The sequence below is a fragment of the Lynx rufus genome, unplaced genomic scaffold (assembly GCF_022079265.1).
Source record: "Lynx rufus isolate CCGP_SWC_20201006 ecotype Redwood Valley unplaced genomic scaffold, mLynRuf1.p SCAF_9, whole genome shotgun sequence".
In the NCBI taxonomy this organism is placed as follows: domain Eukaryota; kingdom Metazoa; phylum Chordata; class Mammalia; order Carnivora; family Felidae; genus Lynx; species Lynx rufus.
The window spans coordinates 20,015,677-20,043,317 of record NW_025814897.1 but is presented as its reverse complement, the minus strand read 5'-3'; the positions used below and the strand labels follow the sequence as shown (position 1 = coordinate 20,043,317).

Genomic DNA, 27,641 nt, shown 5'->3' with positions numbered 1-27,641 from the left:
AGTAAGTTAAATTCGTTGTTGTTGTTGTTGTTGTTGTTGTTGTTGTTTTGGTACATGTTTTTGTAATGAAATGTCCTGGTGAAAACTTGGCCAGATCCGCTCTTGTGATTTAGCAAGAAAACCTTCGAAAATCGAATCTTTGGGCCCGCCTTGAACTAAAGCTACATCTTCTTAAAGCCCTTCTTGAAAGTAAGCTCCTAGGATTGGAGACCTTCTTTAGGTCCTTTCCATCCCAAAGTTTGTATTTGGCGATCAGAAGGAAAGATTTATAAAAAAAAAAAAAAAAAAAAATTTTTTTTAAAGTAGTTCTGCTCAAGCCCAGCATCTAAAAACTCCTTTTCCCTTCATGGTAAGATGCTAGCTGGCCCAATCAACCCTGATCTCCAAGACTTAAGAGTCTCCTCCTTCTCTGAAGTAGTGTCAGGCATGATAGGTTTTTTCTCTTCTTTTTTCTTTGCTTTTCCTCTTCTCTTTTTTTTTGTTTTTAAACTATGAAGCTTTGTGTCCATGGTCTGGTCCTCATTTCGCAGCCCTGAATCCAGGGCAGTGTGCCACGGGAGGCTACCATGTTACATTGCACTCAAAGTATATTTTTTCTTGTGACCATAATTATGCTCCTTCCCATAGGCTGCTCCACTGTGAGGCCTGCAGCTGCACCGAAATCGATATTTGCTGTTGCAAAGAACGTTACACGATGCTCTCTGGTATATGAGCGGGCTCTCCTTTGAATTTCGAACTCCGTGAATCGTCCTTCCGCTTTGTTTTTGCTTCAGAGTACAACCGTGTGATGTAGTTCATGTAGCTCTTCGAGTGGAAAGCTGAAAGAAAAGCAGGTCGAAGATGAAAATTCCTTTTGAACAACAGTGCACCCGTTCGTTTGGGACACGTTGACTGCACGTGGTCTTGTTAGGTCCATAGGTTAATGTCTTAAACATCAAATCAGAAATCGATGGATGCATATCCTATAAATGGTCTGAATGCATTGCCAGAGTCTGATTTTTAAAAAGTCTTACGTAAACAATACGCTAACCAACCTGAAATAAAATATGTAGACATTTCTGCTGTAAAACCCAACAAATAAAAACGCACGTTGCATTTGGCAAATTTTATACTGAAAGTCACAGGGCTTACGGGAAACAGGACCACTCAAAGCCCTGTACACAGAGGCTGGAGACAGCTCCAGAGGATGCTTTTTAAGTGAGCAAAAACAGTGAAGTTGAAATGTCAGGTCTGAGGGAGCCAAGGGAAGGAGGATGGACGTAGAGGTTGGAGCCCAGGGGGAAGTAGCACCTCCCACCTCTGTGGCAAGCCCCTGGGATTGGACCTTTCTGGGGAGGGAGCCCTGAGTGAAAGTACTCATTTTCTTAAGTTGAGATGCAAAAGGCTTTCCTGAGCTCAGGGCATTTTTTTCTCCTGCTAAAAGTTACAATTCAACACCCACTGTTCTAGTGCCCCTCACTTGGGAAAACTGGCATAGGAAACAATCCAACTTACGCCTCATACTGACGTTATTCTCCTGCTTGCAGGTCGAGTACACAGACATTGACGTTATAGAAACACATGCGATACAACAGACTTTCTGCACCTTACACACACTTCCCCTCACACCCCCAGTTCTCACAGTCTGCCCTCTTGTTCCCCTCTCCCAGCCAGTCAGTGATTCTTCCCACCTCACACCCTACTGGGTCAAAGCAAAAAAAGGGCAGAGGTGTTGTGAAAGACCAGCTTCCTACAAAAACCTCAATAAAACCATTAGAAACTAGCAGCAAAGCTCTTCTGCATGTCTTGCAACTCTTGGCAGGGGGAGGAAGTTAATTTGCATGGAGGAAACAAAACGGTTGGAAGGTATAAGATTCTTTACCGTAGCGCTGGTTGCTGTCTACTGGATTTTTGTCACACACACACACACACACACACACACACACACACACACACACAATCTCCTTTTAGACCCTTCCTTTCACTCTTTGGAAACATATTTTGCTTGGGAAACTGCAATGGAGTGCTCCAAAGGCCCCCAAACATTTCTGCTTGAATCAGTTAAGCCTTGTGTTCATTTATTCAACACACATTTGTCAAACACTCCATTCGCATCAGGCCCTGTGTTAGAATCTGAGGACACACTGAGATCAACCCAGCTGTTCACCACCCAAAGGAGTACTGTGGTGGCTAAATCAACACATCAAAAATGACCAGTTGGTGCGGGAAGTGCTGGACTGTTAAGGTGTCTGTGAGATACCCCTCAGCACAAGAGGGACATACAGTCTACGGGTGTGTCTGGGTGTGACAGTTAGGACACAGAGGTGGCTTCCCAAAGGAACTTAATGGTCTCTACTTTTCATTTTGGAAGATGCACTTATGTGCTACACAAGACGATTTAGGTGATTGACTTTCTAGTGGTAAAAATCAGACTTGGCGTTTCACCCTCCTCCTTCAAGACAACAAATTAATGAAGCTCATTTTTCAAGTTTTAGGTCATGTAGGTGACTCACTTTGGTCCTTTTTCTCTTGGGATGATGTTTCTTCATTATTTGACCTCGATTTGTAACTTTCCAGCGTGTGTTCTGAAATTTCATTCTCTGCAAGAAAAGAAAACTGTGTTGTTAGTTTCTGATGTCACACATCACCTATGTGTAGAAATGTATTTTGAATAAGATGATCCTTCTGTCTACACAATAGTGGATTTACCCCTGCCCCTCCCATACATCATGCCCTCGTTCATTTAGAGAATTGTTTTTGTTCTTTGCTATGATTCCTGCAGGCACTGTGCTAGGCAGTGTAAGAGTTGTGGAAATCAAATGACCACAGATTAGAATCAAGTATTGTTCTTTCAGATGGAACGATTCCAGGAGGCCTTAACGAACCATGGGGGTGAAGCATTAACGGGGGGACTTTGCAACCATACGATAACATTTGCCTGTTGCGCAGGTACAGCCGAAAAGCCAGACTTTGTCTCTAGGTCTAATTATGATGAACGTTGGTCCAGCTGAATATATAGAGAGAGTGACATCAAACCGGAAGTTGTACTTTTAAGAGGGTAAGAGAGGTAGTGTATTTTGCCTTGGGACATAATGAGTTCTCTGCTACTGGGGATGTTGGAGCCATATGTCGCTAAATGATCCTGGGCCAGCAACGCCGTAATGCAAGTCATGTGTAATTTTATAAATTTTCTAATGGCCATGTTGAAAAAGCAAAAAGAAGTAGGTAAAATGAATAATTATTAACAATTTATATTTTATTTACCTAGTAGATCTAATATGTTATTATTAGACATGTATTTGTGTGTGTGTTGAGTTTTCTTTTTTTTTTTTTAACTTTCTTTTAATGTTTATTTATTTTTGAGAGAGAGAGAGAGACAGAGTGTGAGCAGGCAAGGGGTAGAGAGAAAGGGATACATAGAATCTGAAGCAGGCTCCAGGCTCTGAGCTGTCAGCACAGAGCCCGACACGGGGCTCAAACTCACGAACTGTCAGATCATGACCTGAGCCAAAGTCGGACGCTTAACCAACTGAGCCACCCACCCAGGCGCCCCTGTGTTGGGTTTTCAAAGTGGGGTGTATATTTTATCCTTGCAGCACATCTCGAAAGCAACTGGCAACATTTGAAGTGCTCAATAGCTATGTTGTGTCTACTCTGTTGGGCAACACAGGTCTAAATAATCACTCAGAATTAAAGAGGGGATATCACCCTGGTACACATTTATAGAAGGAATTGAGTAGATAGTTACTCTGGATAACTTCTGAAGTCCTTCCAGCCCTGATATGTGTTGAATCTATGCATTTCAATAGGCTGAATTATATATATATTACATGCTGGCTGAATTATATATATATTACATATATACATAATATATATAATAATCTTTATGTAATACTATTATATATGATACTATTATACTATTCTATATGATACTTTTATAATATTGTATGAACTATTATAGTATATATAATACTATTATAATAGCATATATAATACTATTATAATGTTATATATATATATTTTTTCCCCCCATTGATAACTTTTAAACCAGAATGCTTAGCAAAAATTACTAACATATTATGGTTGAGGGAGGCTGACTGCATTATTTCAAAGTAAGAACACAACTGGGACACCTGGGTGGCTCAGTCCGTTAAGCATCTGACTTTGGCTCAGGTCATGATCTCGCGGTTCGTGGGTTTCGAGCCCCGCATCGAGCTCTGTGCTGACAGCTCGGGGCCGGAGCCTGCTTCGGATTCCGTGTCTCCCTCTCTCTCTGCCCCCGCCCCTCTTGCGTGCATGCTCCCTCACGCACTCTCTCTTTCTCTCAAAAATAAACAAGCATTAAAAAAAATTTTTTTTTGAAACAAAAACAAAGTGAGAGCACAACCAAGACAGTATACATTCAACCTTTGATTGACCGTCCCTAGAATATGAACTCCTTGAGAGCAGGGGTCTTGTTGACAGAGGTATCCCCAGTGCCTGGAACCGCGCCTGGCGCATGATAGGTACTCCATGAATAGAGTGCATGAATGAATGCGTTTTCCGCCTGGCATCCTTTTGCGAATGGCAGCTTTTATAATTTAATGTCAATCCCCGGAGCTACTCTATTTTCTCTTGGATATACGCTCTTTGATTAGAGCCCCTGGAGATTGCACATCCTGTGTTTACTACGAAACAGACCATGGCGTATTTGCGTGACAACACTTCCCAAACAGATGGCTGAAGTATCTAACAGAAAAGCTTTAAGTTGGCAGAATTTCCTTTTGGCTAGCCAACCGTTTCTGCATCTTGCAGCCCCCCACAAGCTCCCTCGCCGCTCACCTTTTTTCCATATCACGTGTGCTTTCCGAAGCTTCATTATGAAGAGCTGGACGATGATGAAGAGTATGAAGATGAGAAAGGAGACCAGGGTGAGCAGCAGAATGCCATTTTTCCTCCTTATCACCCCCACATACTGAAGATTTGTTTCTGTAAGGCAAATGAGAGGAATTCAGCTCAAGGTCGGTTTGCTTCCGTCCCTGAGGAATTTGCAGGCTGCTTCCCAAATGTCAGATAGGCGGATAGGCCACTCAGACAAAAAGACGGAGGACTTTAACCTGAAGAGAAAGAGATTCATATTATTTATTCTCCAGAAACAAGCCAACAGGCGGACAAACAAGGCCATTCTGTGAGGTGACTGGAAAAACGCTCTCCTGTGCCGTAGGTAGTGAAGCTGTGATTTTTCATTTCTAGAGAACGCAGGCAAGAATATTGACTTAGATTAGAGTCGGGGATTTAAGTGAGCTGTAAGAAATGAGTTTTTTTAGCAACATGTGGTTAAGCAGCAAGAGAGGTCGTTAAGGAGTGTGAAAAGCTATGCAAATGCAGCGAACGTTCATGAATGTTGGCTTGGTTAAAGGTGGTCCTCCATGAAGGCATTTGGAGATCAACGAGGTGAGGTCTTGAAGATCTTTCTAAACCTCACACTCAGATTCGGCTGGCTCTGATTTTGCCCAAATGTCCTGCCCCCTCTAACAACAAGCAGTTAAGGAGCACCAGCTACGTGTGGAGCTGCTTGGAGCTCATTAGACACAATCTCTGTGCTTTAGGGCATAGTTCTCTCTCTGTAGAAACAAATTAATAAAACAGAAGTCAGAGTGCGCTTTATGGGAGGTTTGAGGGTCCTGTTCTGCCCCGTAGACTGTGGGAGCCGCAGAGGTCTTGTGAACACAGGTGTGAAGCATGCAGAGGGGTGTTTCGATAATAGAGTCTTAAAAATGATCACAACTCCAGCGAGTCACAAGACTTTGTGCAGGAGACGATGAGAGTCTGGACCAGGGAGGTGGCAGTGATAGACAAAAATCTGGAAGGAAAGACTCAAAAATCCTTGGAGACGGACTGATTTTGTGTGTGTGTGTGTGTGTGTGTGTGTGTGTGTGTGTGTACACACGCAGGAGTGAAGGATGACACCAAGGTGTGGGGCTTGTGTGATGGTTTGGACAAGGTGATTTTATGGGAAAAGATGCTGTTCGGTTTTTAGTGATGTTGAGTTTGAAGAGATGGCAGAAAATCCAGCCAAGGGATATGTAGGAGGTGGAATGCAATAGGGATTCATTCTCCAGAGAATGTTCTGGAAGCATAGGTATGGAAACCTTCTGCGTAGTGGCAATAGGAACAATCCTGGGGAGGGGTAAACCCTTTAAGAATTAAGGGAGGAATCAAGAATAGAGAAGTAAAGTCAGAAGTATATCCACATATAAGAAGCCAGAGGAGGAAGGGAGGTTAGCTCATGGACACAGAGAAGGACTGATTAGCAAAGAGTGACAGGACCAGGCAGAGTATGTCAGGGAAGCCAGGGAGACCCTAAGTCAAGGAACAAGGGAGGGATTAACCAATAAAAAGGTCAAGGAAAGTAGGGACAGAAAAAGGCCATTGGATTTATTGGTTCAGAGGTTAAAATGTCAAGTGTTTATTCTAAATGCTGTAGGGGACACTTACCAGTGGTTAAGTCAGGATCTTGAGCGGTTTGGTTTTTCTCTTCCTTGTCAATCTCTGTTGTATTAGAATCTTCCACTACTGCAACTAAGTTAAAAGAAGTTAAGACATGATATATACATCTGACTCTCTGTGAATAGCGTGTATATACACATACTAATCCCCAAACAGCAAAGCATCTTTGGGAACCAAATTAAGTAGTCCGACTTAAAAACAAACAAACAAAACAAACAAAACACAAGACTATTTCTGAACTACTGACGTTTCCCAAAAATAGTTGCAAATGGCCAGGCTCATTTTGCCTTATTTTTTAAAGATACATGTTTACCGAACACTGTGCTAAGCCTGAAACTGAGCATTTGGTATGTTTCTCACAGCAGCTCTGAACAGAGGCTTAGAGAAGCTAAGTAAATTGTCACGCAGCAAAGAAGTGACAGAGCCTATCCCGAAACTCAGAATGCAAAATTTAAACCGTTCTTTTATACTTCCCACCTGAACCAGGCCTGTGAGCGAGAAGGTCTTTAGAAAGGTGCAAGATAACAACAGAACACTGAAGGGTGACATCCCGAGCTTTATGGAAGGATAAGCTAGCAGCCTGGAAAGCAATGATTTTTATGTTGAAAAATAGGCTCCCTTGTCATTCAAACCTGTACTGGCCTCTCCCCCTTAGAAGCAGGGTGTTCTGTGATGGTTTTGCTAGGTGAGAGAAGTCATAGAAATAAGAGATCTCTTCTGATTTTGTTGCTCGTCCTGCCTATTCCCACCTTCCCGCCTCCCCCTCCCAACCTAGTCTCTTGCTTTTTTAGCCCATTGCACAGCGCCACTGTGTGGATCCCACGGGAAATGAGACCACCCATTCTACTGAAAATGGCTATTATTAACTGTAATACAATCATAGGAATTGAAAGCTGAAAGGAAATTTAGAAACCATATTAAATCTTCGGTTCTATATGAAAAAGCAGAGCAGAAAATTGGGTTGTTTAGTAACTCCGTAAGCCAATTTAAAGACAAGTCGATTCTAAACACGTTTAAAAAAATTGGATTATTAAAGCAAGTGATGTGACTGCTCCACTTCAGGTTATTTTCAATTTCCATCGCCCTTCAAAAAACCGTACGGTACATATTGCTTCTATCGGTGTTTAGAAACCCCAAACATTGACTTTTTAAATATTATTCCAGATAAAAGTTGTAGAAAAATACAATCTGATACTCAACCATGAACATACATGCTAATGATACGAAAACATTTATCCCATCAAATGAAATTATTAGAGACACACTATTTGAAATAGGAAGAGGACACGTAGGAATTTCTGCCCTTTCTGGCTGAGGCTGTTTTGCTCAAAACATCATAACAAATGAATGTATTCATACACGTATATATTCGCACTGCGTTTTCTGAGTACCTCCTAGTGCCAGATACTACGCTAGTAAAATACAAAGATAAACACGTGATTATTCCCCACAGTTAACCCCCCAATGGGTTCACTGCCTAAAAAATTGGTTATAATTCATTCAGGCTTTTTAAATTCTGCGTTTAGGGTTCAATCCTGTCATCAAAAACTATCTGAGTTCTTGGCAACCAAGTAACTGAGGTGTTTTCAAAGGTGATTTTGTTCTTCTGTGACGAAGAGCAGCAAATCTCCAGATCCTGTTCCTTTGCCCTTTGCTGAAATCAAGTCTTTATTTTGTGTTTAATCTGTTCTGGATGAGAAAACAATGAAACGAGTCTCTCCATAAATGAATACAACCTTGCCCTTTACCATAGAGGAAATTCAAAGGTCACTATTGCGTGTGTGTGTGTGTGTGTGTGTGTGTGTGTGTGTGTGTGTGTGTGTTTATCAAGCAACATAGCACTGAATTTACAAGGCATTAGTGACCCTAACACCCCCCCCCCACTAAGGGAACATTCTACCACAAAGCTGGAACCAGCAGAGGGGGTCCTGCATAGTCTTATTAAAATTTTTTAAAAATCTGAAAATTGAGAATTGGAAAAGTGACCTTCCCGAGGAGGCATGATTTTTTTTTTTTTTTTGGTCTTAAGTTTTAATGGGTTGACACTTACCAGTGCTAGTGGGCTGCTGAGGGTCTGCAGACGATGGAGAGTTTTTCTCCAGGGCATCTGAAGCTGTCTCTCGATCAGTAACTAGGAAAGGGGAAAAACAGAATTCTGCAACCACGGAGAGCAGTTTTACCCACATTGTGCTCAGTACAGTAGGTTGGAGAATGTATTTGGCTGCTACCTGCTCGTGGAGGTTTTTGCAGAAACCTCAGCGCTACGTATTCTGCAGCTCTTGCTCTGGTTTTTGAATCTGTATCCTGCTGGCTGCCCATCTGCTAAGCTGCCTGGCTTAGAAGTGCAGCGTGCTGGACTTGGAGTGGTACATTTGGCAATAATAGGCAGAGGGTATTTGCTGTCTTTCTCTCTCTTTCCATCTACCTGCCTGCCCCTCTGTCTGTCTGTCTATGCATTCACCTATCTCCCTCCTTATTTATTAGTTAGGTGGCCTTGGAGTCAGTCACGGAGTGGGTCGAATTCCAATGCTGTTGACTTGGCTTGTGCTGAGTGAGTTTGAGCAAGATGCCTAATCTCCTGAACGCTCAATTTTTTCTTACCTGTAAAATGGAAATGCTAAGCTTTGCCCTTGGGAGGTTTTCTTGTGTCCGTGTACGTGTACGTGAGAATTAATGAGTTCATTCATACAACACGTTCAGCCCAATGCTTTGCTGTTTATAAAACATAATGCTTACAGTATAACATAAAACAATGTTTAGGGATGTCTCCAGACATTCAGTGTAGCGCGGATTTGACCCCTGAGCAGTCCTGCAACCAGTGGGTGTATAGGAAAGGTGCCTGAAATTTTATAAATAGGGATACGTGACGGGTAGGTCATGTCTTTTTGGAATCTGTGAGTGCTTCTCAGCTTTTTATTTAATGGCTTTGAACGTTTCTTTTCTTAAACATGTAAAACTTTTGGAAACGATACAAATGCCAGAGTTGAATGAGAGAGCTCTGAGAAGAGGAAGAACCACCACTAAGGAAACAATAGAGAAACAGTAATTTAGACTGTCAGGCTAAGATGAACTCTGTGACCACAAAGATGTCAGGGAACATTGAAAAGACAGCTGCTAGCAATGAAAGGAGAGAAAAAGCTTGAAAGCTAGTAGGATGGCAATCCTGGAGGCAAATTATAAGACGAGTATATGGGAAATATTGGGGGCACATAGAAAAATTATCAAGAATGATCAAGATCTTCTGGAATAAGGTGTATGATACTGTGTGGATTCAGGTAATTATATATTTTTGTACAGAACAGGAGATATACACACACCCATGAGTTTGTATTTACTTTGATTTGTTCTCCCAGTCAACAAGCTAGTGAGTAGATTCAGTTAGACCAAATGTTATTTTGATTAAATGGGTACTGGTGCTTTATGATTTCTGTCCCTGCTTGGTTAGAATGTTATAGACTTGTGCTGTTCAATACAGCACACACGGGCTACACTATTTAAGTTTAAATTAATAAAAGTTGATATTAAAAATTTACTCAGTTGCCCCGGCCACATTTCCGTTTTGAAAAACCTGTATCCACCCCTGTGAGCTTGACAGCTTCTAAATACTAAGACTCCGATGAAATCAGTGACGATATTAATGAATGGGATTTTGATGCCGAAATGTGTCAACATTTGAAAGTTCTGTATAAATCAATATGTTGATATTTTCCAAATGACCAAGGCACGATGCTACAAATCATGCCTGGCTAAAAGATTTATCCAAAGTGCAAATCCGTTCAAAGAATTTAATGTAACAAGGGCATGAAAAGTTCATTGATAGGGTTCCAGAGTCCACATAGCAATGAACCTTTAAGAAGTCACCTCTTGTTGAGTTTTAGTATAGTATCAAAGAAGAATATGCACAATTATCTGAAAAGTTATTAATATCATCTTCCCTTTCCCAACTACATATTTGTGGGAGGCTGTATTTTTGTATATATTTCAAGCAAAACAACATACCGCAAGAGAATAAATGCTGAAATTATGAGAACCTAATTCTATGAAAGCAGATACCAAAGAGATTTTCAAGATGAAAAACAATGGCATTTTCCTCGCTAACATTTTGGCGTTGCAAAATACAGGGTTGTTTTTTTTTTTTTTTATACAAGTGTGTCATTTCTATGTATATGTAGTGGATTCATTTTTTAAATAAGTCAACTTTTTTTAGTTTTAATTTCTAATGCGTAAGTATGGACAGGTGCGATTCACATAAGTAAAAATTCTTTGGGGTCCTCAAATATTTGTAGGAGTGTCGAGGGTTCCTGCAATCGGTGAGTGTGAGAACTGTCGCTCAAGTTTTTTGTTTTTATCTCACCTCCAGATAAGTAACAGGAAATCAAGATTCCCCATTGGGAATACTAAAAAGATGAAGTAAATCATTGTGAAGGTGGCCTGATCTATTCCTGTCCTGTTTTCCTTCTCCAAGCATTGCGTTGTGAGTTTTTCAAAGGAAGACGTTACTCATTCCAGTACCTGCCCCCTCTCTAGATATGGTGCTTGCCTGATGTTCATTTTCTCAAGTCCTACCATGCAGTGTGGGGATGAAGGGGGTCAGAATCCTTACTTGTAAAATTATTTTATCTTATTTTATTAAAAAATGTTTTTTTAATGTTTATTTTTGAGAGAGAGAGAGAGCGAGAGAGAGAGAGAGCGCACAAGCAGGAAAGGGGCAGAGAGAGAGAGGGAGACACAGAATCCAAAGCAGACTCCAGGCTCTGAACTGTCAGCACAGAGCCTGACGCAGGACTCGAACACACAGATTGCAAGATCGTGACCTGAGCTGAAGTCCGAGGCTTAACGGACTGAGCCACCCAGACGTCCCCTTGTAAGTGTGTTTTAAAGCATTCACACTAATCCACCTTGTAAAACTCATGGGATGAACAAAATGGGTGTAGTATCTGTACGTCCAAGTATCTGTAGCTTGCCACAGGGGAAAGTCATAAACACATGGAAGCCACCAACTGCTGATACTGGAATTACTCTTTGAATACTTAATGAAAATCTGGCAGTGGGGGCTAAACAGTCGACAGTTAGGTCATAAATAAAAGTCAAGTCGTATCCCATTACTGTTAGAAGCATTGGATGGCTAGGATTTTGAGTCGTAGAGAACTACGGCCATAATGGAAGAGAAAGAAACTGTGATTTCCCCTCAAGAGTAAATTTTTGTAGGTGGCCCGAACAATAGCTGAAGAAGTCAACATAGATTTTTTTTTCGACATGGTTGGTTCTCTTATTTAAGACTCTGAATGACTTTCAGAAGCAGCCCCCAATCCCCCCCCCCCCCCCCGCGCATGCGCTGTGCTCCACTGGAGGGGGAGGAGTCATCAGGAGGTAGGAATGTTTGCGTCAGATTATAGTACCCAGCCGTGTCTGCGGGGGCTTAAGTCTTCTAAATGCAGCTTCCTCAAGACTTGCTACTTTTGGTTTGACGAGAAAGTGACTGGTGGAAAACTTGTGGTAGTGAGGGGGGGACCTGTTAGCCACAGCAGCGGCACCCCCGCCCCCCACGGGGCAGCATGGCAGTTTTCCCACCATGGTGTTCTCCTTCACCAGCGCCTTTCATTAGCAGTAATTTCCCAAAGAGCTTTTTCAGCAAACGTGTCCTCATCCAACAGCTTCCTCCTTCCCTAGTGTGAGTGGATCCTTGTACTTCAGAAATTCTTCTGACACTGAGAGGTACTTTATGCAATAATGAAGGTCAGAGTCTTGTGATTCATGCTACCTCTTACTAGATACTTCTTGACTCAAAAATTTTCTAGAGGTTTGAAATCACTTTTTTTTTTTTTTTTTTTTTTTTTGCATTTAATGAAGGAATCATTCTGGAAAAATGGAGGCGACTCCTCTTCACAGTTACGATGTGACGTTTCGTTTGTTATTTGTTCTGCTCGGAATGTTAACCTGGTTGAACTAAAATCCGCAGAACGGTCATAACAAAAGAAATCTAAAGAGTAACCATGACTTAGTTTGACTGAGTGTTTTATACTAACGTAAAATGGTATGGACAAGTTTAGATTTATTTCAACGGCAATTATCTCCTTTTGGGTATGATTCAGATAACCTCTTCAAAATCATGAGTGCAATCAAACGATTCAAGGCCAAGTTATGTCAGCGGTCATTATCAAAAAGCAGGCATGATGCTGTTTGCATATGGCGCTCTGCTAGGCTTTCTGCACAACTGGGGTTCCCAGCGTTGGGACGGTCGCATTCTGACGCCCAGCTGGAGAAATTGCAGTCATTAAGGGAATCTGCTGTTAAGGAGAGCTTTGTTGACTGCGATCTCACTCTGAAGGACTTTTCCCATTCCATTTAATTTTGTTCAATAGTGTACTATGAAGGTAAATTGAAAATGATTAAAAGCAATCATTCATCCCTCTTACCCATATCTTCAAATCGGAATGGTGCCACCAGCTTTCTTCCTTGTAGACCTTTGTGTCGGATAATGCAGTCCACTGTTGAGTTTTTGCTGTACGTGTGGACTCTGAAGATGCTGCTACTGTTACATTTCTTCCCATCGGTTTCAAACTCATGGTGGGTTTCACCTATGGAGCGAGTTAAAGAGGTGTTTGAAGTTGTGGCTACTTAATACCATTGGGTGGTTTGGTTCCCTCAGAGACCAATGGCCTTGACCTCTTGGCAAAGCTGCTAGACTTCTAACCTCATTCTGACTTCAGCCAACTCCCTTGTACCTACGTGGCCCTAGTCGCAGAGGGGAGCAGGTGAATAACAGTGAATAGGTTTCTGTAAACACATCACTACTGGGGGAAAAAAAATCCAAAGCTTATCGTGGTCACAACAAGGGCAGCCCGATGTTGTCAAACACAAAGACCCACGACTTTACTCAGTTTGGACGAATGAGGCAAATTAATGGAGAGGTCTTGGAATGATGTAGAATTGGCATTGGGATGAATCTCTCTATGATTAAGTAAAATTGAATGTAACCTGTGTTACAACGTACACAAACCGTAAACAGGTCCCAAGTGTGACAGTTTGTTATCCTGCTTAGTCAATTGAACGCTGCTTCAATCTAATCAAAGTTCAGATTCTTTGGTACCATATGATATTTTTATCTGTCACTGAGGGTACTGCGCTTTATAAGTGTTCCAATATACAAGCATTGTGGCAAATGTATTTTCAATTTTGTGTCTGCTACACAAGTCATGCTGAGGTAATAGCTGTTTTCCTGCTTTATGAAATTCTGTTGAATTTTAAGAAGCCATAATAAAGACTCTATTTTAGGTTTCTACTTTGTTTTAAGCACAAACAGGCAATCATATTATTTGTGATAGGTTTTCAAGATGAAGGCATAGTATCGATTGGTTATAAAGATAATTTGGAAAAGAACTGATGGATTAATGAATGTTGTTTTCTGGCACTTGGTGCCACCAGAGGGCGCCAGAGGATTTAAAACTTCCTTGGAAATGTAAGTAGGAAGGAAAACAAAGGAGGAAAGAACCATCTCCCCTACTTACCGTAGAGCTCTATGTCATTCCCTAAAATCCAAGTTATCTGCGGAGGGGGCTTACTTCTCACGGTGGAGCATTTAAGCGTAACGTGTTCTTTTCCATTTTGCATTCTGGTAACTGAAGCTTCCAGGATTGGTGTGGAAGGAGTTGCTGGAAGAAAATTGTTTTTTTTCATGCTTAATTAGCTGGTCTACGTATCCCAGTAAAGCACGGAGTCTGATCATCTGTAGGGATGATTGTAGCGTATGGTCTCAATAATGGGATTTTTTTTTTTTTTTTTTTTTGCTCGACCTTTTCCAGAATACTGTTAAAGGGCTTTTATGTACTTGTAACGCTACCTTGGCTGTAGTCACATTGTTTGTTACCCAGTGTATGATTAGTCCCTGAAAATCCCCAATGTTTCAACAGCAATTTTTGCCTTTGACAAATGACTGTATTTGATTAGTGACATGAAAGGAGTTGGTTTATGGCTGTTTCCGTTCTAAACTTTCATGAGTGTATGATTCACGCCAAGGTAAGTTAGTTCCGTCCCCTCCTTACATCAAAAGGTGCATTTCTTTCTTTCTTTCTTTCTTTCTTTCTTTCTTTCTTTCTTTCTTTCTTTCTTTCTTTTTTTTAAATTTTTTTTTTAACATTTATTTATTTTTGAGACAGAGAGAGACAGAGCATGAACGGGGCAGGGTCAGAGAGAGGGAGACACAGAATCTGAAACAGGCTCCAGGCTCTGAGCAGTCAGCACAGAGCCCGACGAGGGGCTCGAACTCACGGACTGCGAGATCGTGACCTGAGCTGAAGTCGGCCGCTTAACCGACTGAGCCACCCAGGCGCCCCAAAAGGTGCATTTCTTTTATAAAGGACCCATTTGTCCTCTTTCTTCCTACTCCTGTCTTGGGAATGGAATTCACCCTTGAACAGTGTGGGCATTAGGGGCACTGACACCTCCCTCAACAACTGTGCAGTCAAAAATCTCTGTATAACTTTTGACTCCCCCCAAACTTAACTAAAAGCCTGCTGTTGATGGGAAGCCTTACTGATAACATGAACAACTGGTTAGCACGTTTTTGTATGTTCTATGTATTTTATAGTGTATTCTTACAGTAAAATAAGCTGGAGAAAAGAAACTGTGAAGAAAATCATAAGGAAGAGAAAATACATTTATAGGACTGGACTGTATTTATTGACAAAAATCCACGCGTAAGTGGACCGGCACAATTCAAGCCTGTGTGGTCCAAGGGGCAAGTGTGATTTTTAGTTAGGCTAACTTCTTCCTCTTTCCCGTTCTACTTCACACTTTGGTCCAGAACCCTACTCTTTCGCATTTATTTGCTGATTTGTCTGCCATCGAAACATGGTAAAGTCAGCCCCGAGCATGCAGCATTGGATGCCGGCAGTACACATATGAAAAAATTAGCTATTTGAGGAGCTCATAGTCCGGTGATAGACTCAGCCCCTAAACTGTCGGTTGAAAGATCATGTGTTAAGTGCAGCGAGAGAGGTACGCGTGGAGAGTTCTAAGACCCCAGAAGAGCACACAATCAGCGTGAGCCAGAGTGCCACGAGGGGTGGCCAGTAAGGTGGGTGAGTCACATTGGTTCTTAAAACCCGAAGGGAGCCATTCCTTCCCAGATACTTCGTTACCCCGCAGGCACCACGCTGTATTAATTCAACCGAAGTCTAAGAATTAAGAAATCCACTTGTGGGATATGTGGAATTATGCCACTTAGAGATCGACAGAAAGCAGTGTTTCGAATTGATCTGTTCCATCACAAAAATCGGAAGAGTAAAGACAGTAAGACTCAGGCTGAACACAGCTGACCGTCCACAGAACTGGGCAGGTCCTGGGCGATCTGGACGCTGTTACTTCCTATCCTCGTCTCCCAACCCACCTCTCACTGGCAGAGAGGGACTGGTTTGGGCAGAGGATGCGAGCCGTTGCCCAGTGCAGTCACCTCTGAATTCATCCCATCTTCGGCTATGCAGTCGTAAGGTTCTACTTTTTTTTTTTTTTTTTTTTTTTTTACACACTGCTTTGCCTGTCTAAACTAGCGTGCCAACTCCTGGCGGGCACGGATTGTGTCTAATCCCTCGTTGATTCCCAGGAGCTTAGTACAGTGCCTGGCACACAGTCGTGGCTCATCAAATATTAATTCTCCTTCCTTTTAATTTCCCCAGAGAGGAAACTTCGCTGAATTCAGAGACACGTTTCACAAAGTCACATTTTAATCTAGAGCTCGCCGGTCAACATGTTCCTTTCTGCTTCCTTTCGACAAAGGATGGCAGAGGTCCCCTGGGAAATGCCTTGCTACAGGCGCTGTTTCTAAACTCAGATGTTAAGCGTAAGCATGATGTGTCCTGTTCAGAGGCCCGTCGCTCCCCTGCTGGGTGTGCTGGCTGTCAACCACCTACCTGTCACGATCACTTTTACTTCCTTTGTTCTCACGGAGCTGCCGTATCGTAAACACTTGTACACACCTTCATCTTGCTGGCTGACGTTAAGCACGCGGATGGAGAGCTGATGGGCGGAGTGATGCAGAAGCTGGTATTTGGGATTTTTTAAAGCTGGACCAGAAGGCAAAGGAACTGTTAGGAAGCAAACTAGCAGATGAATACAGACTCTCTGCCCATTGGTTCTTCACAGGAAGGGCTTTTGAATTGCACACGTGGACGGAGCAAATGTCACATCTTTGATTGAGCTGCCTTCCAAGTTTCTGGTGTTACCAGCTCGATGCCTCTCAACAGCTCCACGTTCGTTTAGGAAACAAAATATTTTGCTACTGGGATCTGTGAGATAAACCGGTCGCTTTATTTGCACGTGTATGAAATTAACTGACATTAACCCTGTGCTGGTGAAGGGTTCAGGCTGCAGGAGGATTACATCCCCCCCTCCCCCCCCTTTTTTTTTTTACATTATGAAAAATGCCCCAAAGTAATTCCCTCCTTGAAATCTGATTGATTTGAGGCTGTCTTGTCACAAAGGATGTGAAGAATGGAAGATCAGTGCACGGCTAGTCATTACGCCAGTTGGCTGCTTTTTCTCTTTATGTCTTTTAAGGGCTTTATTTTTGAGTAATCTCTACACACAACGTGGGGCTCGAGCTCATAACCCGGGATCGAGAGCTGCATGCTTCATCAACTGGGCCAGCCAGGCGCCCCTTTTGTTTTTAATTTTTTAGAAGTTGGTTATTATTTGAAGCTTCCTAAAGATTTTAGCAAGTGGTTTTTGTTTTTATTTTTGTTCTGTTTGGTTTGATTCTATGTTGACCTGGGATGTCTATCTCAGACCATAGGTCCCTTAGCAAATCAGAGGCTCCTGAAATGAGTGGTCTTGTCTTCCTTCCCTTCCTTTTCCTTCTTCTCCACCGCCTCCCCCCCCCCTTACTCTCCCTGCTTTCTTTCTAGATTTGTAACACAAACAAACCTAAAATAGTTGTGTTTTGAATGGCTGCCCAAGGAAGGTTGTCTCGCATCTGAAATAATGGTTGTATGTCCTGGGACACTGCTGTGACCCGGGCTAGAACCCCTGAATTCTCAGCCTCAGCACTGTTGACTTCTGAGTCCATAATTCCTTGTTGTGGGGGCCCTCCTGTACATTATAAGATGTTTAGCAACAACCCGGGCCTTTCTACTCACTAGATGCCAGTGCCCCTGCCTGTCCCCAATTACAACAACCAGAATTCTTTCCAGACATTGCCCTATGTCCCCTGGAAGGCAAGAATGACCCCCCAGTTGAGCATCACCGAGTTCAATCAAGGTACTCTGCTAGAAACTTGGGAGTGCCCATCTTATCCTGGTTTGCCAAAAACCAAGCCAAAACCAGAGAAAGCGTGATTTAATGGCAATTATCTCTACCCAAAGTTTTTCTCTCAAAACTTTTAACAACCAATATCTACTTTATTGGAATCTACTATTGATAGTTGATTTAGTTTGAAATATGTGGTTATTTTACATTGAACATAGCAACATTTAAAGATTTTTTTTAATGTTTATTTTTGAGAGAGAGAGAGGGAGGAGACCGCATGAGTGGGGAAGGGGCAGAGAGAGAGGGAGACACAGAATCCGAACCAGGCTCCAGGCTCTGAGCTGTCAGCACAGAGCCCGACGCGGGGCTCAAACTCCTGTACTGTGAGGTCATGATCTGAGCCAAAGTCCGATGCTTAACCAACTGAGCCACGCAGGCGCCCCGAACACAGCGATATTTAAAAAATGTTTCATAGCTACAGAGAAGAATAGCATGGCCCCTGTGCAAGGATGACCTGCAAATTCGTGAAGCGTTCCATATTTTTCTGGGTGTTGTATGGAAACCAATTTGACAATAAATTTCATATTTAAAAAAATTTTTTTAAAAATGTTTCATAGCATATTAAGTTTTTTAGGGGCTCTGCTTTTACAAGGCAGAATGCAATTTGCTGTTTTGGAGACTTTTCCAAGTATTTGGCAGCTGAGAATATTAAATGGAGACATGCAGTGGTCTCATTATCTAGGGGAGGGTTTAGTAAAATTATGCCCAAAGAGATGAACTAAATAGACTTTTAAGAACACCTTTCCTTGGGGCACCTGGGTGGCTCGGTTTGTGAAGCCTCTGACTCTTGATTTCAGCTCAAGTCATGATCTCACAGTTGGTGAGTTCGAGCCCCGAGTGGGGCTCTGCGCTGACAGTGTGGAGCCTGCTTGGGATTCTCTCTCTCCCTCTCTCTCTCTCTCTGCCCCTCCCCTGCTTGCTGGCTTTCTCTCTCTCTCTCTCTCTCTCTCTCAAAATGAAAAAATAAACGTAAAAAAATCCCTTTCCTTAAGAAAAAACAACATTGTGACTGTGTGGTGATGGATGTTAATTAGATTTACTGTGGCAATTGCTCCGAAATATATACATAATACTAGATCATTGTACACATCAATACAGGGTGACATGTCCACTATATCTCAATAAAACTGGGCGGGGGAGGGGGTTGCGGGGAAGAATCCCCTTCCATCTCAGGCATCCAGGGCTCATTGTGTGCTTGTGAAAAGGAGGAATGACTGTCCTCCTTTCCGAAGCGGCATGTCCTGTCAGTTGCTCGGCGACCTTGCTTTTGTGCTGAGGCCAGCAGAAGAGGAGATATTGGGAAGGGAGTTTTGTGATGTGACTTTGAGCTGCTCAGATGGAAAACGAAGCAGCTGGCTCCAGACGGGGGGCGGCGGTGTTAGCTGCCGGGGGACAAAGGGCCTCTAGTCAGTCTCCTGCCTGCCTGTCATGGCGCTGCTGAGAGTGAAAAAGCGAGGTGGGGGTAAGGTGCGGGCATGGAAACGTGCTTTGTAATTTGAGCCCCCTTTACCAATCATTCTGGGGGGGTTTCCATTTCAGACTTCCTGTCAAAAAAAGCAGCCGTGTGTAAAATGATAGGCTGCTGGGTGTGATCCCCGCGTAATCGTAGGTGGGCCAAGCCCGTCGTTGGGGTGACTCATGCTGGTTTCTATCCCACACCAGCTTGTCTGTCTGGAAAATCCCTCAGGTTGCGATCTGGTGGCGATTGTTTTTTGTTTGTTTGTTTGTTTGTTTTTTGTTTTTTTCACTTACCAGGATGCTCATTGAAAAAAATGGTGAACCCTGATGGGGCCAGCCACTGCAGGGATGTGGTCTTCCCGTGAGAAACGACACACTTGAGAGTGAGCGTCTGGCCTTCCTCCACGGTGACTGTTTCTGTGTGGTTGGTCAGAAAGGCTTCTGCAGAGGAAGAGAAGTGGAGACAGTCAGGCTGGCAATGGGGCAAGGCGCTCCCAAGCTGAGGCAGGGTCAACGCAACCTCCTCCTCAGCACAACCTCCTTCGTTCATTCAGTCATTCGTTAACGTACTTCTTTTTTTTTTTTCAATAAACATTTTGAAAATTTTTTATTTATTTATTTTGAGAGAGAGAGAGCAAGCGGGGTTGGGGCAGAGAGCGAGAATCCCAAGCAGGCTCCACGCTGTCTGCGCAGAGCCCGATGTGGGGCTCGATCTCACAGACCGTGAGATCGTGATCTGAGCCGAAATCAAGAGTCGGTCGCTCAACCAACTGAGCCACCCGGGCCCCTCTCATTACATACTTCTTATAGAAACAAAACGTAAGTCAGTACAAAGGAGACAGCACTGTAGGTAGCGACAGTAGGATGTCTCCTGAAGGGGTGCGATTCTGATAGGAAATAAAGGAAAACGTTGAACAACATCTATCGGGCGCCTGCTCTCTCGTAGCCCAGAAACTCAGCCAGGCCACGTCAAACCTATATTTAATTTAACTTTCGAAATAATCCTATAAAGAGCGCGTTACTTCGCTGGCTCTACAGATGAGGGAGTAGAGGCTGATGGTCACACAGGTCCTGGAGCTGGGATCTGGACCCATGTCTGTGGTCTTCCAAGTCCACGGTCATGTAACTAGGTCAGACTGTCTCAATGATGAGACCAGAAAACTCAGCCTCTCTGGCCTCCGTTTATGAAGCAAGCTCCTTCTGGCTTGAAGTATAAGCAGCGTGTCTGGAATTCTAAGCGGCGCTCTTGTGAATTAGGGAGCTGCCCTTCACAGGAGCAGGGAGGCCCCACCTGCAAAAGAGCTGCTGTGCCAGAGGAATGATGTTCTAAGATCTCTTCCAATTTAATTTTCCACAGCAGCACTTTCTCCAGGCAAACACGAGAGACTAGTTTCCCGAATCACAGCCCCCAGAGAATGGTAAACAATTGGTCGTAAACAGCTGCAAATGTATCTTCCCAAAAAAGGAAGTTGATAAAAAAAAATTATAATAATAAATTGGATTTACTGCTGATTTGGCTGCCATCCGTTCTTCAAGTTTTAAATTAAAAAAAAATTTTTTTTTTTTGTTTTTAAGGAGAAGACAATTGTTATCAATGAAAGTACAAAACACTTCCGTAAACAGAAGAATACCGTGGGGTTATAAATTATGAATAGCAAATGTAATGAGTTTTACTCCATCATCTGAAACCTTAAAAAAAAAAAAGAGGGAAAGGAAAAAAGGAGTTTATTTCCTTGTGATAAATTTCAAGTATTAGGAAAAGTGCTTTGGAGAGCCCTGGGAATTAATTGGTGCAGACTTTTTAGTTTGTTCCATTTCTAGGTCATTAATTTCCATCTGGCCCCTGGCAATAATAACCCAGAATTGTTGTATTGCATTTGTATTGACTTCCATGGGAAAAAAGTTTGCTTGCGTTCTAATGGAAAAATACCCATATCATCAGTCAATACTATAATGAACAATGAAGAGTCAATAAAAAGATACTGTGTTTTCCTAAGAGCGTTGAAGCATAAGCCCTGAATTCTGCTTAGGTTGGGTCATTTGGAAATATTTTCATCTATAAAATCAACCCATGATTGAGTAATAGGGATAATATTAGTAGAGATGCTTTGAAATGACAATGGAACTAAGTAAGGTGAAGCAACTTCTGAGCCAAGAAATTGAATCTGAAACTGTCTACCTTCTATCGCTCCCATAATCATTCCATTATGATTCTCGCTTTACTTTCTAGTTCTTGTGTTAGCCTGCTTCCCACAGGTTGAAGTTTCTAGAGGGCAGTGACTATGTCATATTTCTCTAAAATTCATTCCTTACAGAAGCTATCACAGTGTGAGCTTGAAAAGTAATGGTTTAATGCCAGCTTTCATGATGGCACCATAATGCCGGCGATGGGCAGATGTCTTTGGTCTCCTGTTGTTAGTAAGAATACTGAGAGACAGGAGGGAAGGCACTACGTTGAATCAACGATAGAATAAAAGACCGCTGTTAAGCAACATGCCCTGATTTCATCCTTCAGGCCAGAAATTGATACTTGGAAGTTTTGCCCAAGTTCTTACCTTTCGGTAAAGTGATGGTCTAGACAGGAAGCCTGTATTTGGGGAAATAGAAGCAGTGATATGTATCGGCAGCCTGTTTGTGAATGAATGGCTTCCATTTTAAAGATATCTTTTTCTCGAGATGCATGCTTTTGAGTGAAATTGCGTTATTTGATAATTACAATGTAAAAAATTATAATGAGGGGCGCCTGGGTAGCTCAATCAGTTAAGCGTCCGACTCTTGGTTTCAGCTCAGGTCATGATCTCACGGTTCGTGGGTTCAATCCCCGCGTTGGGCTCCACGCTGTCATCCCTGCTTGGGATTCTCTCTCTCTCTCTCTCTCCTCTCTCCTCTCTCCTCTCTCCTCTCTCCTCTCTCTCTGCCCCTCACCCCCACCCCACATACTCTCTCTCTCTCTAAATAAATAAATACATTAAAAAAATTGTAATGAAATACAGTACGACTTCTTAGCATATGCTATAAAGAATTGTATCTCCTAAGATCGGTTTACTCCTGTTGAGAATGTAATATCGGCCAACTGACCTACCACAACTATAAATGCCTGGGTTTCAGATGGAAAGGGCTGCGTTGGAGACATAGGCTGTTTTTGTGACTCTGCTCCAAGCCTTGCCTTTAGCTTGACCAGCTCATTTCTCTTGCAGTGTTACCATGTGGGACCCCTTGTTTGGTTTTGAGACAGGAAGTCTTTGTAGAAAGGAAGAATGGCTCCAGTGAGAAGCCACAGGCCCACACTGCTTCAGCTGCGGTGCTTAAAAATACTGTTCACTGTGTCAAGGGCCCGCTGAAGGGTAGAAGAGGAAGACACCTGTACCTGACTTTGCATGGGACGCCTTCTAAGGGAAAGTTCCCCAGGATTCTCTCATTGCCACTGCACGCTGAGGGGGAACTCTTCTTTTACATTTTCTTTTTCATCTAAGTTTTGGAGTCCAACTTTCACCTTCTTTGTCAGAGGGATGGGGTGTGGGTTACCTTCTTTGTTCACCACTTCCTCCCCTGTAGGCTCTAAACATGTCTATGCTTGTGCACCCTTCCTTGGCCTTTCTTATGTAGATCCGGAGGGCTGCGTCCCCTTCCTAGTGCTCCCCAGCTGGGCCTCAGGGTTCCAGTCTGCAGGTTAGCGCGCGACACGGCTCCACAGATACCGGGGAGCAAAGCTTGGCAGTGAATGGCTGTGGAGTTTCTCCTGGGAGGTCACCGCTTACTGTTAGTAGGTCGTGTCTACTGAGTGGATTATTGACTTCTGACCAGATCCATCCATCCATGTAAGGCCACGTGTTACGAGGCTGCTAGTTGACTCTGGGCTCATAGATCGGGACTGGTTTGCATATGGAAGTAGAACCTGTGACCTTCACCATCGTCTCCACCCCCAACCTCACGAACTAATTGTCCTATCAGTGGAATGGCCACACGCCAAAGCCTATGTGACCGGCCCTCAGGCAAAAGGGCGAGCATCAGTGACCACCACCTACGCAGGCATCCACGGAGAAGACCTGTGCAGTGCCTAAGATTCCTTGATGTCCCCCCGAGATTTTGGGAGTTGCCATGTCTGCTCTCCCCTTTACTAGGGGCTATCATGTAGATGGAAGAACGAATAAGATGTTCTTTCTTGTTCTTACCTTAGTAGCCCAGTTATTGTGTGCGGCACATTTTAAAACTCCAGAACCGAGCACGTCTGTCCTGCAGGGACCCAGACTCATCACGCCCCACTGGAAATCATCATCTCTCGCGTCCCCCTATGCTCCAGACGCGTCTTACACAGATACGCCACCTGCTCTGTCCCAGCGCTTGCTTGTGTTAACTAATGTCGTCGCCAGCCACTGCCAGGTTCAGGGTCAAGAAGATACTTTACCTTCATGCTGTTCTGTCATCCTGGATACATTTCTTATCCCCTCCAGGACTCAACTCAGATTATCCGGCTTTTGTCGAACCTGCCTAATTAGTCTTTAGCCTCCTCCTTCCTCACAATGACCTGCCCTCTCCTCCAAGACCCTCAAAGGTTCTGAATGGCCTCCTGTTATAGCACTTGGCACATTCCTTTATAGTTATTTAGTTACAAGTATGTCTCTGTGTGTAGATTACAGACTTCTCGTGAAAAGGTTGTTTGCCATTCATTCATTTTACAGTCCCAGGGCCTTACACAAAGTAAGATTTTAAGTATTAGCTGAGTCAGTGGCTAAAAAGATGAAGAAATGTATATATTCATGACTAAACACTATAATAGGATATAAGCTCAGCTCTGTTATTGTTATGTTGCATAGAAAAGCTTGAGTTAAATTAACACCAGAGACACAGAATGAATTGTCTCAAATCAGAGCCCTATTTACATGACTATTATGCGGTAGTAGACACAAAAGTGCTTCAGTTTAGATCGTTATGAAAAATGCTTACTATCATTTTTTTGAGATAGAATCAACAGAGAAAGTTACGAGGGTGACAATGAATCTGGCTCGGCCCAAATTAAATTATTTCCAATATGGCTTTCTTTTCTTTTTTTTTTAAACGTTTATTTATTATTGAGAGACAGACACAGAGCATGAGCAGGAGAGGGGTAGAGACAGGGGGAGACACAGAATCCGAAACAGGCTCCACGCTCTGAGCTGTCAGCACAGAGCCCAACGCGGGGCTCGAACTCACAAACTGCAAGATCATGACCTGAGCCGAAGTCGGTCACTCAACCGGCTGAGCCACAGGCGCCCCTCCAATATGGCTTTCAAGAAGACCTCTCAAAGTATCAACACACTTGGGAATTACCAACAGGCGTATCAACAGAACCTTATATTTGCAACTGTTCTTTGTTTCCTATATCCTACCCTCCACTAAAGACCAGAATAGCGGGAGTCTCATCATCCACAGTGTAGGTGAATGGGATGAATTTTGAAAAATCGTTCGTTCTTGAACTGCGTTTTGCCCATCCTAAAGGCTCTTTATGTGAGTGGTAGCCTTGAGAAGAGGGAGGCTCTGAGATTATGGGACTTTTCTTGTCTATAATTCTTGGCGGCCTTAGTTAGAAGTTGCCCTGGTGGAAGCAGGTGCAGTGATCTTCCCATAGTTCATAGCTAAAAACAGCCTGCAGTGTCCAGTGTTGCCAGAATTGATGATTTGCTGCCTTTTTTTTTGCCAACAGGAAAGCAACACGACCAGCCCCTTTCCTATTTGGGACTCTGATGGGCCTGAGCCAGGTGAGGTCAGAGGGGACAGTTTGTGCTTAATACCATTAAGTCTAGATGCCTTCTGGGTGGCCCTTTGGGTGAGTTTCCAGGTTGGGATTTTTCAATTACACATCTTCCAAACTGTATAGATCAGTGCCTATCAAACTTTTGATCTACATTAGGAAGCACTTTCTATCACAGCCTGGTAGAAAGACACACACACACACACACACACACACACACACACACACACACTAAATGTTTCATTAGATAATACATAAGTGCTGTGTAAGCTGATTGACTCCCTGTGAAAACTTAGGTAGGTTATCTAACTTCTTTTAAACTCTCTATTCTCATGTAAATTAGGGATATTAAATGTTTGTTTTTGGGAGAAGGGAAGTAGGGGAGGGGCAGAGAAAGGGGAACAGAGGATCTAAAGCAGGCTCTGCGCTGACAGGCCGAGGGCAGCGAGCGTGATGTGGGGCTCGAACTCATGAACTGCAAGATCATGACCTGAGCCGAAGTCAGAGGCTCAACAGACTAAGCCACCCAGGTGCCCCAGGGATATTAATACCTCAGTATCTTTGCTAGGATTAGATGTAACTGATAAAAGTGCCCAACACTGTATACAATGAATAGCTTTTTCTACCGTCTTTATAAATAGTATTTGAATAATTTACATTCTAAAAAAGTTGTCTCAGGTTTACCTTAAGACGTGATTATTACTGCCTTTAAAAACTTTTTTTGGGGGCGCCTGGGTGGCTCAGTCGGTTAAGCGGCCGACTTCAGCTCAGGTCACGATCTCGCGGTCCATGAGTTCGAGCCCCACGTCGGGCTCTGGGCTGATGGCTCAGAGCCTGGAGCCTGCTTCCGATTCTGTGTCTCCCTCTCTCTCTGCCCCTCCCCCGTTCATGCTCTGTCTCTCTCTGTCCCAAAAATAAATAAACATTAAAAAAAAAATTAAAATAAAAAAAATAAAAAAAAATAAAAAATAAAAACTTTTTTTGTATGGTACTTTTCTGAGGCAATAACTTGAATCCTCAAAAAATTAAGGTCTCTTAAAGGCTTCAAACTTTGGAATAATTGAAAAAACATTCTAATTTTATCTATCTAAATGTACTTCTCCTGAATGTATGAGCTGTTCTTTAAGCCATTTATTGAAGAAACTAATATTATTACCAATATTGAATTCATATTATGTGCCTCAGGGTAGAGGGACCAAAAAAGAAAGCACTTCATTTAATTGTATAAAGTAGGAAATTGAAGGACTATGTAAAATGGGAAATCGAGTTTTTTAAAATAATGTCATTCAGATGCAGTTGTATCGTGAATGTAGATTTAGGACAGGTGCATTACCTGAAATATAACTACAGTTCAGCTCAACATTTGCGAACAAACACAGCCAGCAATACACTTCTGCATAGCTTCTTTTGCAAGAATTTGGTCCAACTTGCAATCAGAGATTTAAAGACACCTATATCCTGCCTCCCGTTTGAGCAGGCTAAAAAGGTAGCAATATGTTTAATTTTCATATTGCTACATTAGAATTAAGTAAGCATCAAAAATCAAAATGGGAAATTATAATAAAATGTAGACCATAATAGGGGCACCTGGGTGGCTCAATCGGTTAAGTGCCCGACTTCCGCTCAGGTCATGATCTCGCCGTCAGTGAGTTCCAACCCTGTGTCAGGCTTTGTACTGACAGCTCGGAGCCTGGAGCCTGCTTCGAATTCTGTGTCTCCCTCTCTCTCTGCCCCTCCCCCACTCATGCTCTGTCTCTCTCAAAAATAAAAACATAAAAAAATTAAAAGGTAAAGTATAACTGACTCCAAAAATAAGCAGGAACTTTTCATGAGGCTCATTAATATCTCGGAACTAATTAAGAGTTGTATAGCTAGCCTTTGGCATTTTCAAAGTGCTTTCACATTTGAAATTTGATCCTTGTAAAAATGTGAGTTGGTTGGCCCAGCATTTTTAATCATTCTTCGTTTCAAGATACAGAAATTGAATTTTCTTTTATTAAATGTTTATTTATTTTTGAGAGAGAGCGCGCGAGCATGGGAGGGGCAGAGAGGGAGGGAGACACAGAATCCGAAGCAGGCTCCAGGCTCTGAGCTGTCAGCACAGAGCGCCACGCGGGACTTGAACCCACGGACCGCGAGATCATGACGAGCCAAAGTCAGACACTTAGCGGACTGAGCCTCCCAGGCGCCCCCAGAAATTGAGTTTTTAGAGAAATTATCTGGCTAAGGCTTATTCAGTGAGGAAGTTTTTAAAATCCAAAACTGATGCCCTTTCAACTGGCCGACCCTTACAACACAGAGCCTAAGGAGCCTGTTTGTTACATTTTGCCGTAACACAGATCCCACAGAGACACATGCTACAGTGACCCTTTTCCATCCCGGTTAGCAACTGAACAACAGGTGAAATAAAGCAGTAACATCCCTCCCTGTGAGATCTTGGTGTACCTTGGAAAGCATTAACATATTTACCTGGGTTGCCTTCTGTGGTAGGTCCGCTGTGAACGCAGCTGACTGATGGGTAGATTTGGTAACATACCAGGTCAACTGAGTGGCATAAAAAATGAGCTCTAAGGGCTTACCTTGTAAGGGGAAGCAAGCCAGCAAGCTGCAAAGTCTCCACCACATACTGTGCCGTGCTGTTGTCATACTTCGTCAACTTCCTCTAGATTCTGAAATAAATGGAGCA

At 42.9% G+C, this 27,641-nt stretch overlaps 1 protein-coding gene and 1 non-coding gene across 2 annotated transcripts; one reads left to right on the top strand and one right to left on the bottom strand.

The window, feature by feature from the left end:
* CRTAM (cytotoxic and regulatory T cell molecule) lies at positions 1–27,641 on the bottom strand. Its single transcript, XM_047072203.1, has 10 exons — positions 27,535–27,641; positions 19,522–19,668; positions 16,377–16,529; positions 13,977–14,120; positions 12,885–13,046; positions 8,519–8,599; positions 6,457–6,540; positions 4,801–4,947; positions 2,493–2,579; positions 1–818 (listed from the first exon to the last, which is right to left on the bottom strand). The coding sequence occupies exons 1-10, from the start codon at positions 27,599–27,601 to the stop codon at positions 688–690; spliced, it is 1,203 nt and encodes a 400-aa protein (XP_046928159.1). The 5' UTR covers positions 27,602–27,641; the 3' UTR covers positions 1–687.
* Positions 18,145–18,253, top strand: LOC124506533 (U6 spliceosomal RNA). The gene has a single exon (XR_006960792.1). It is a non-coding gene; the product is annotated as a U6 spliceosomal RNA (small nuclear RNA).

Bases quoted from the DNA above. Each gene is read 5' to 3' on its own strand.
- CRTAM (XM_047072203.1), bottom strand. From the start codon at position 27,601: ATGACAACAGCACGGCACAGTATGTGGTGGAGACTTTGCAGCTTGCTG. The intron at 4,948-6,456 runs GTAAGTGTCCCC...TTTGCCTTACAG, and splicing joins AGATCCTGACTTAACCACTG to AAACAAATCTTCAGTATGTG. The intron at 2,580-4,800 runs GTGAGCGGCGAG...CTTTTCTTGCAG, and splicing joins ACACGTGATATGGAAAAAAG to AGAATGAAATTTCAGAACAC.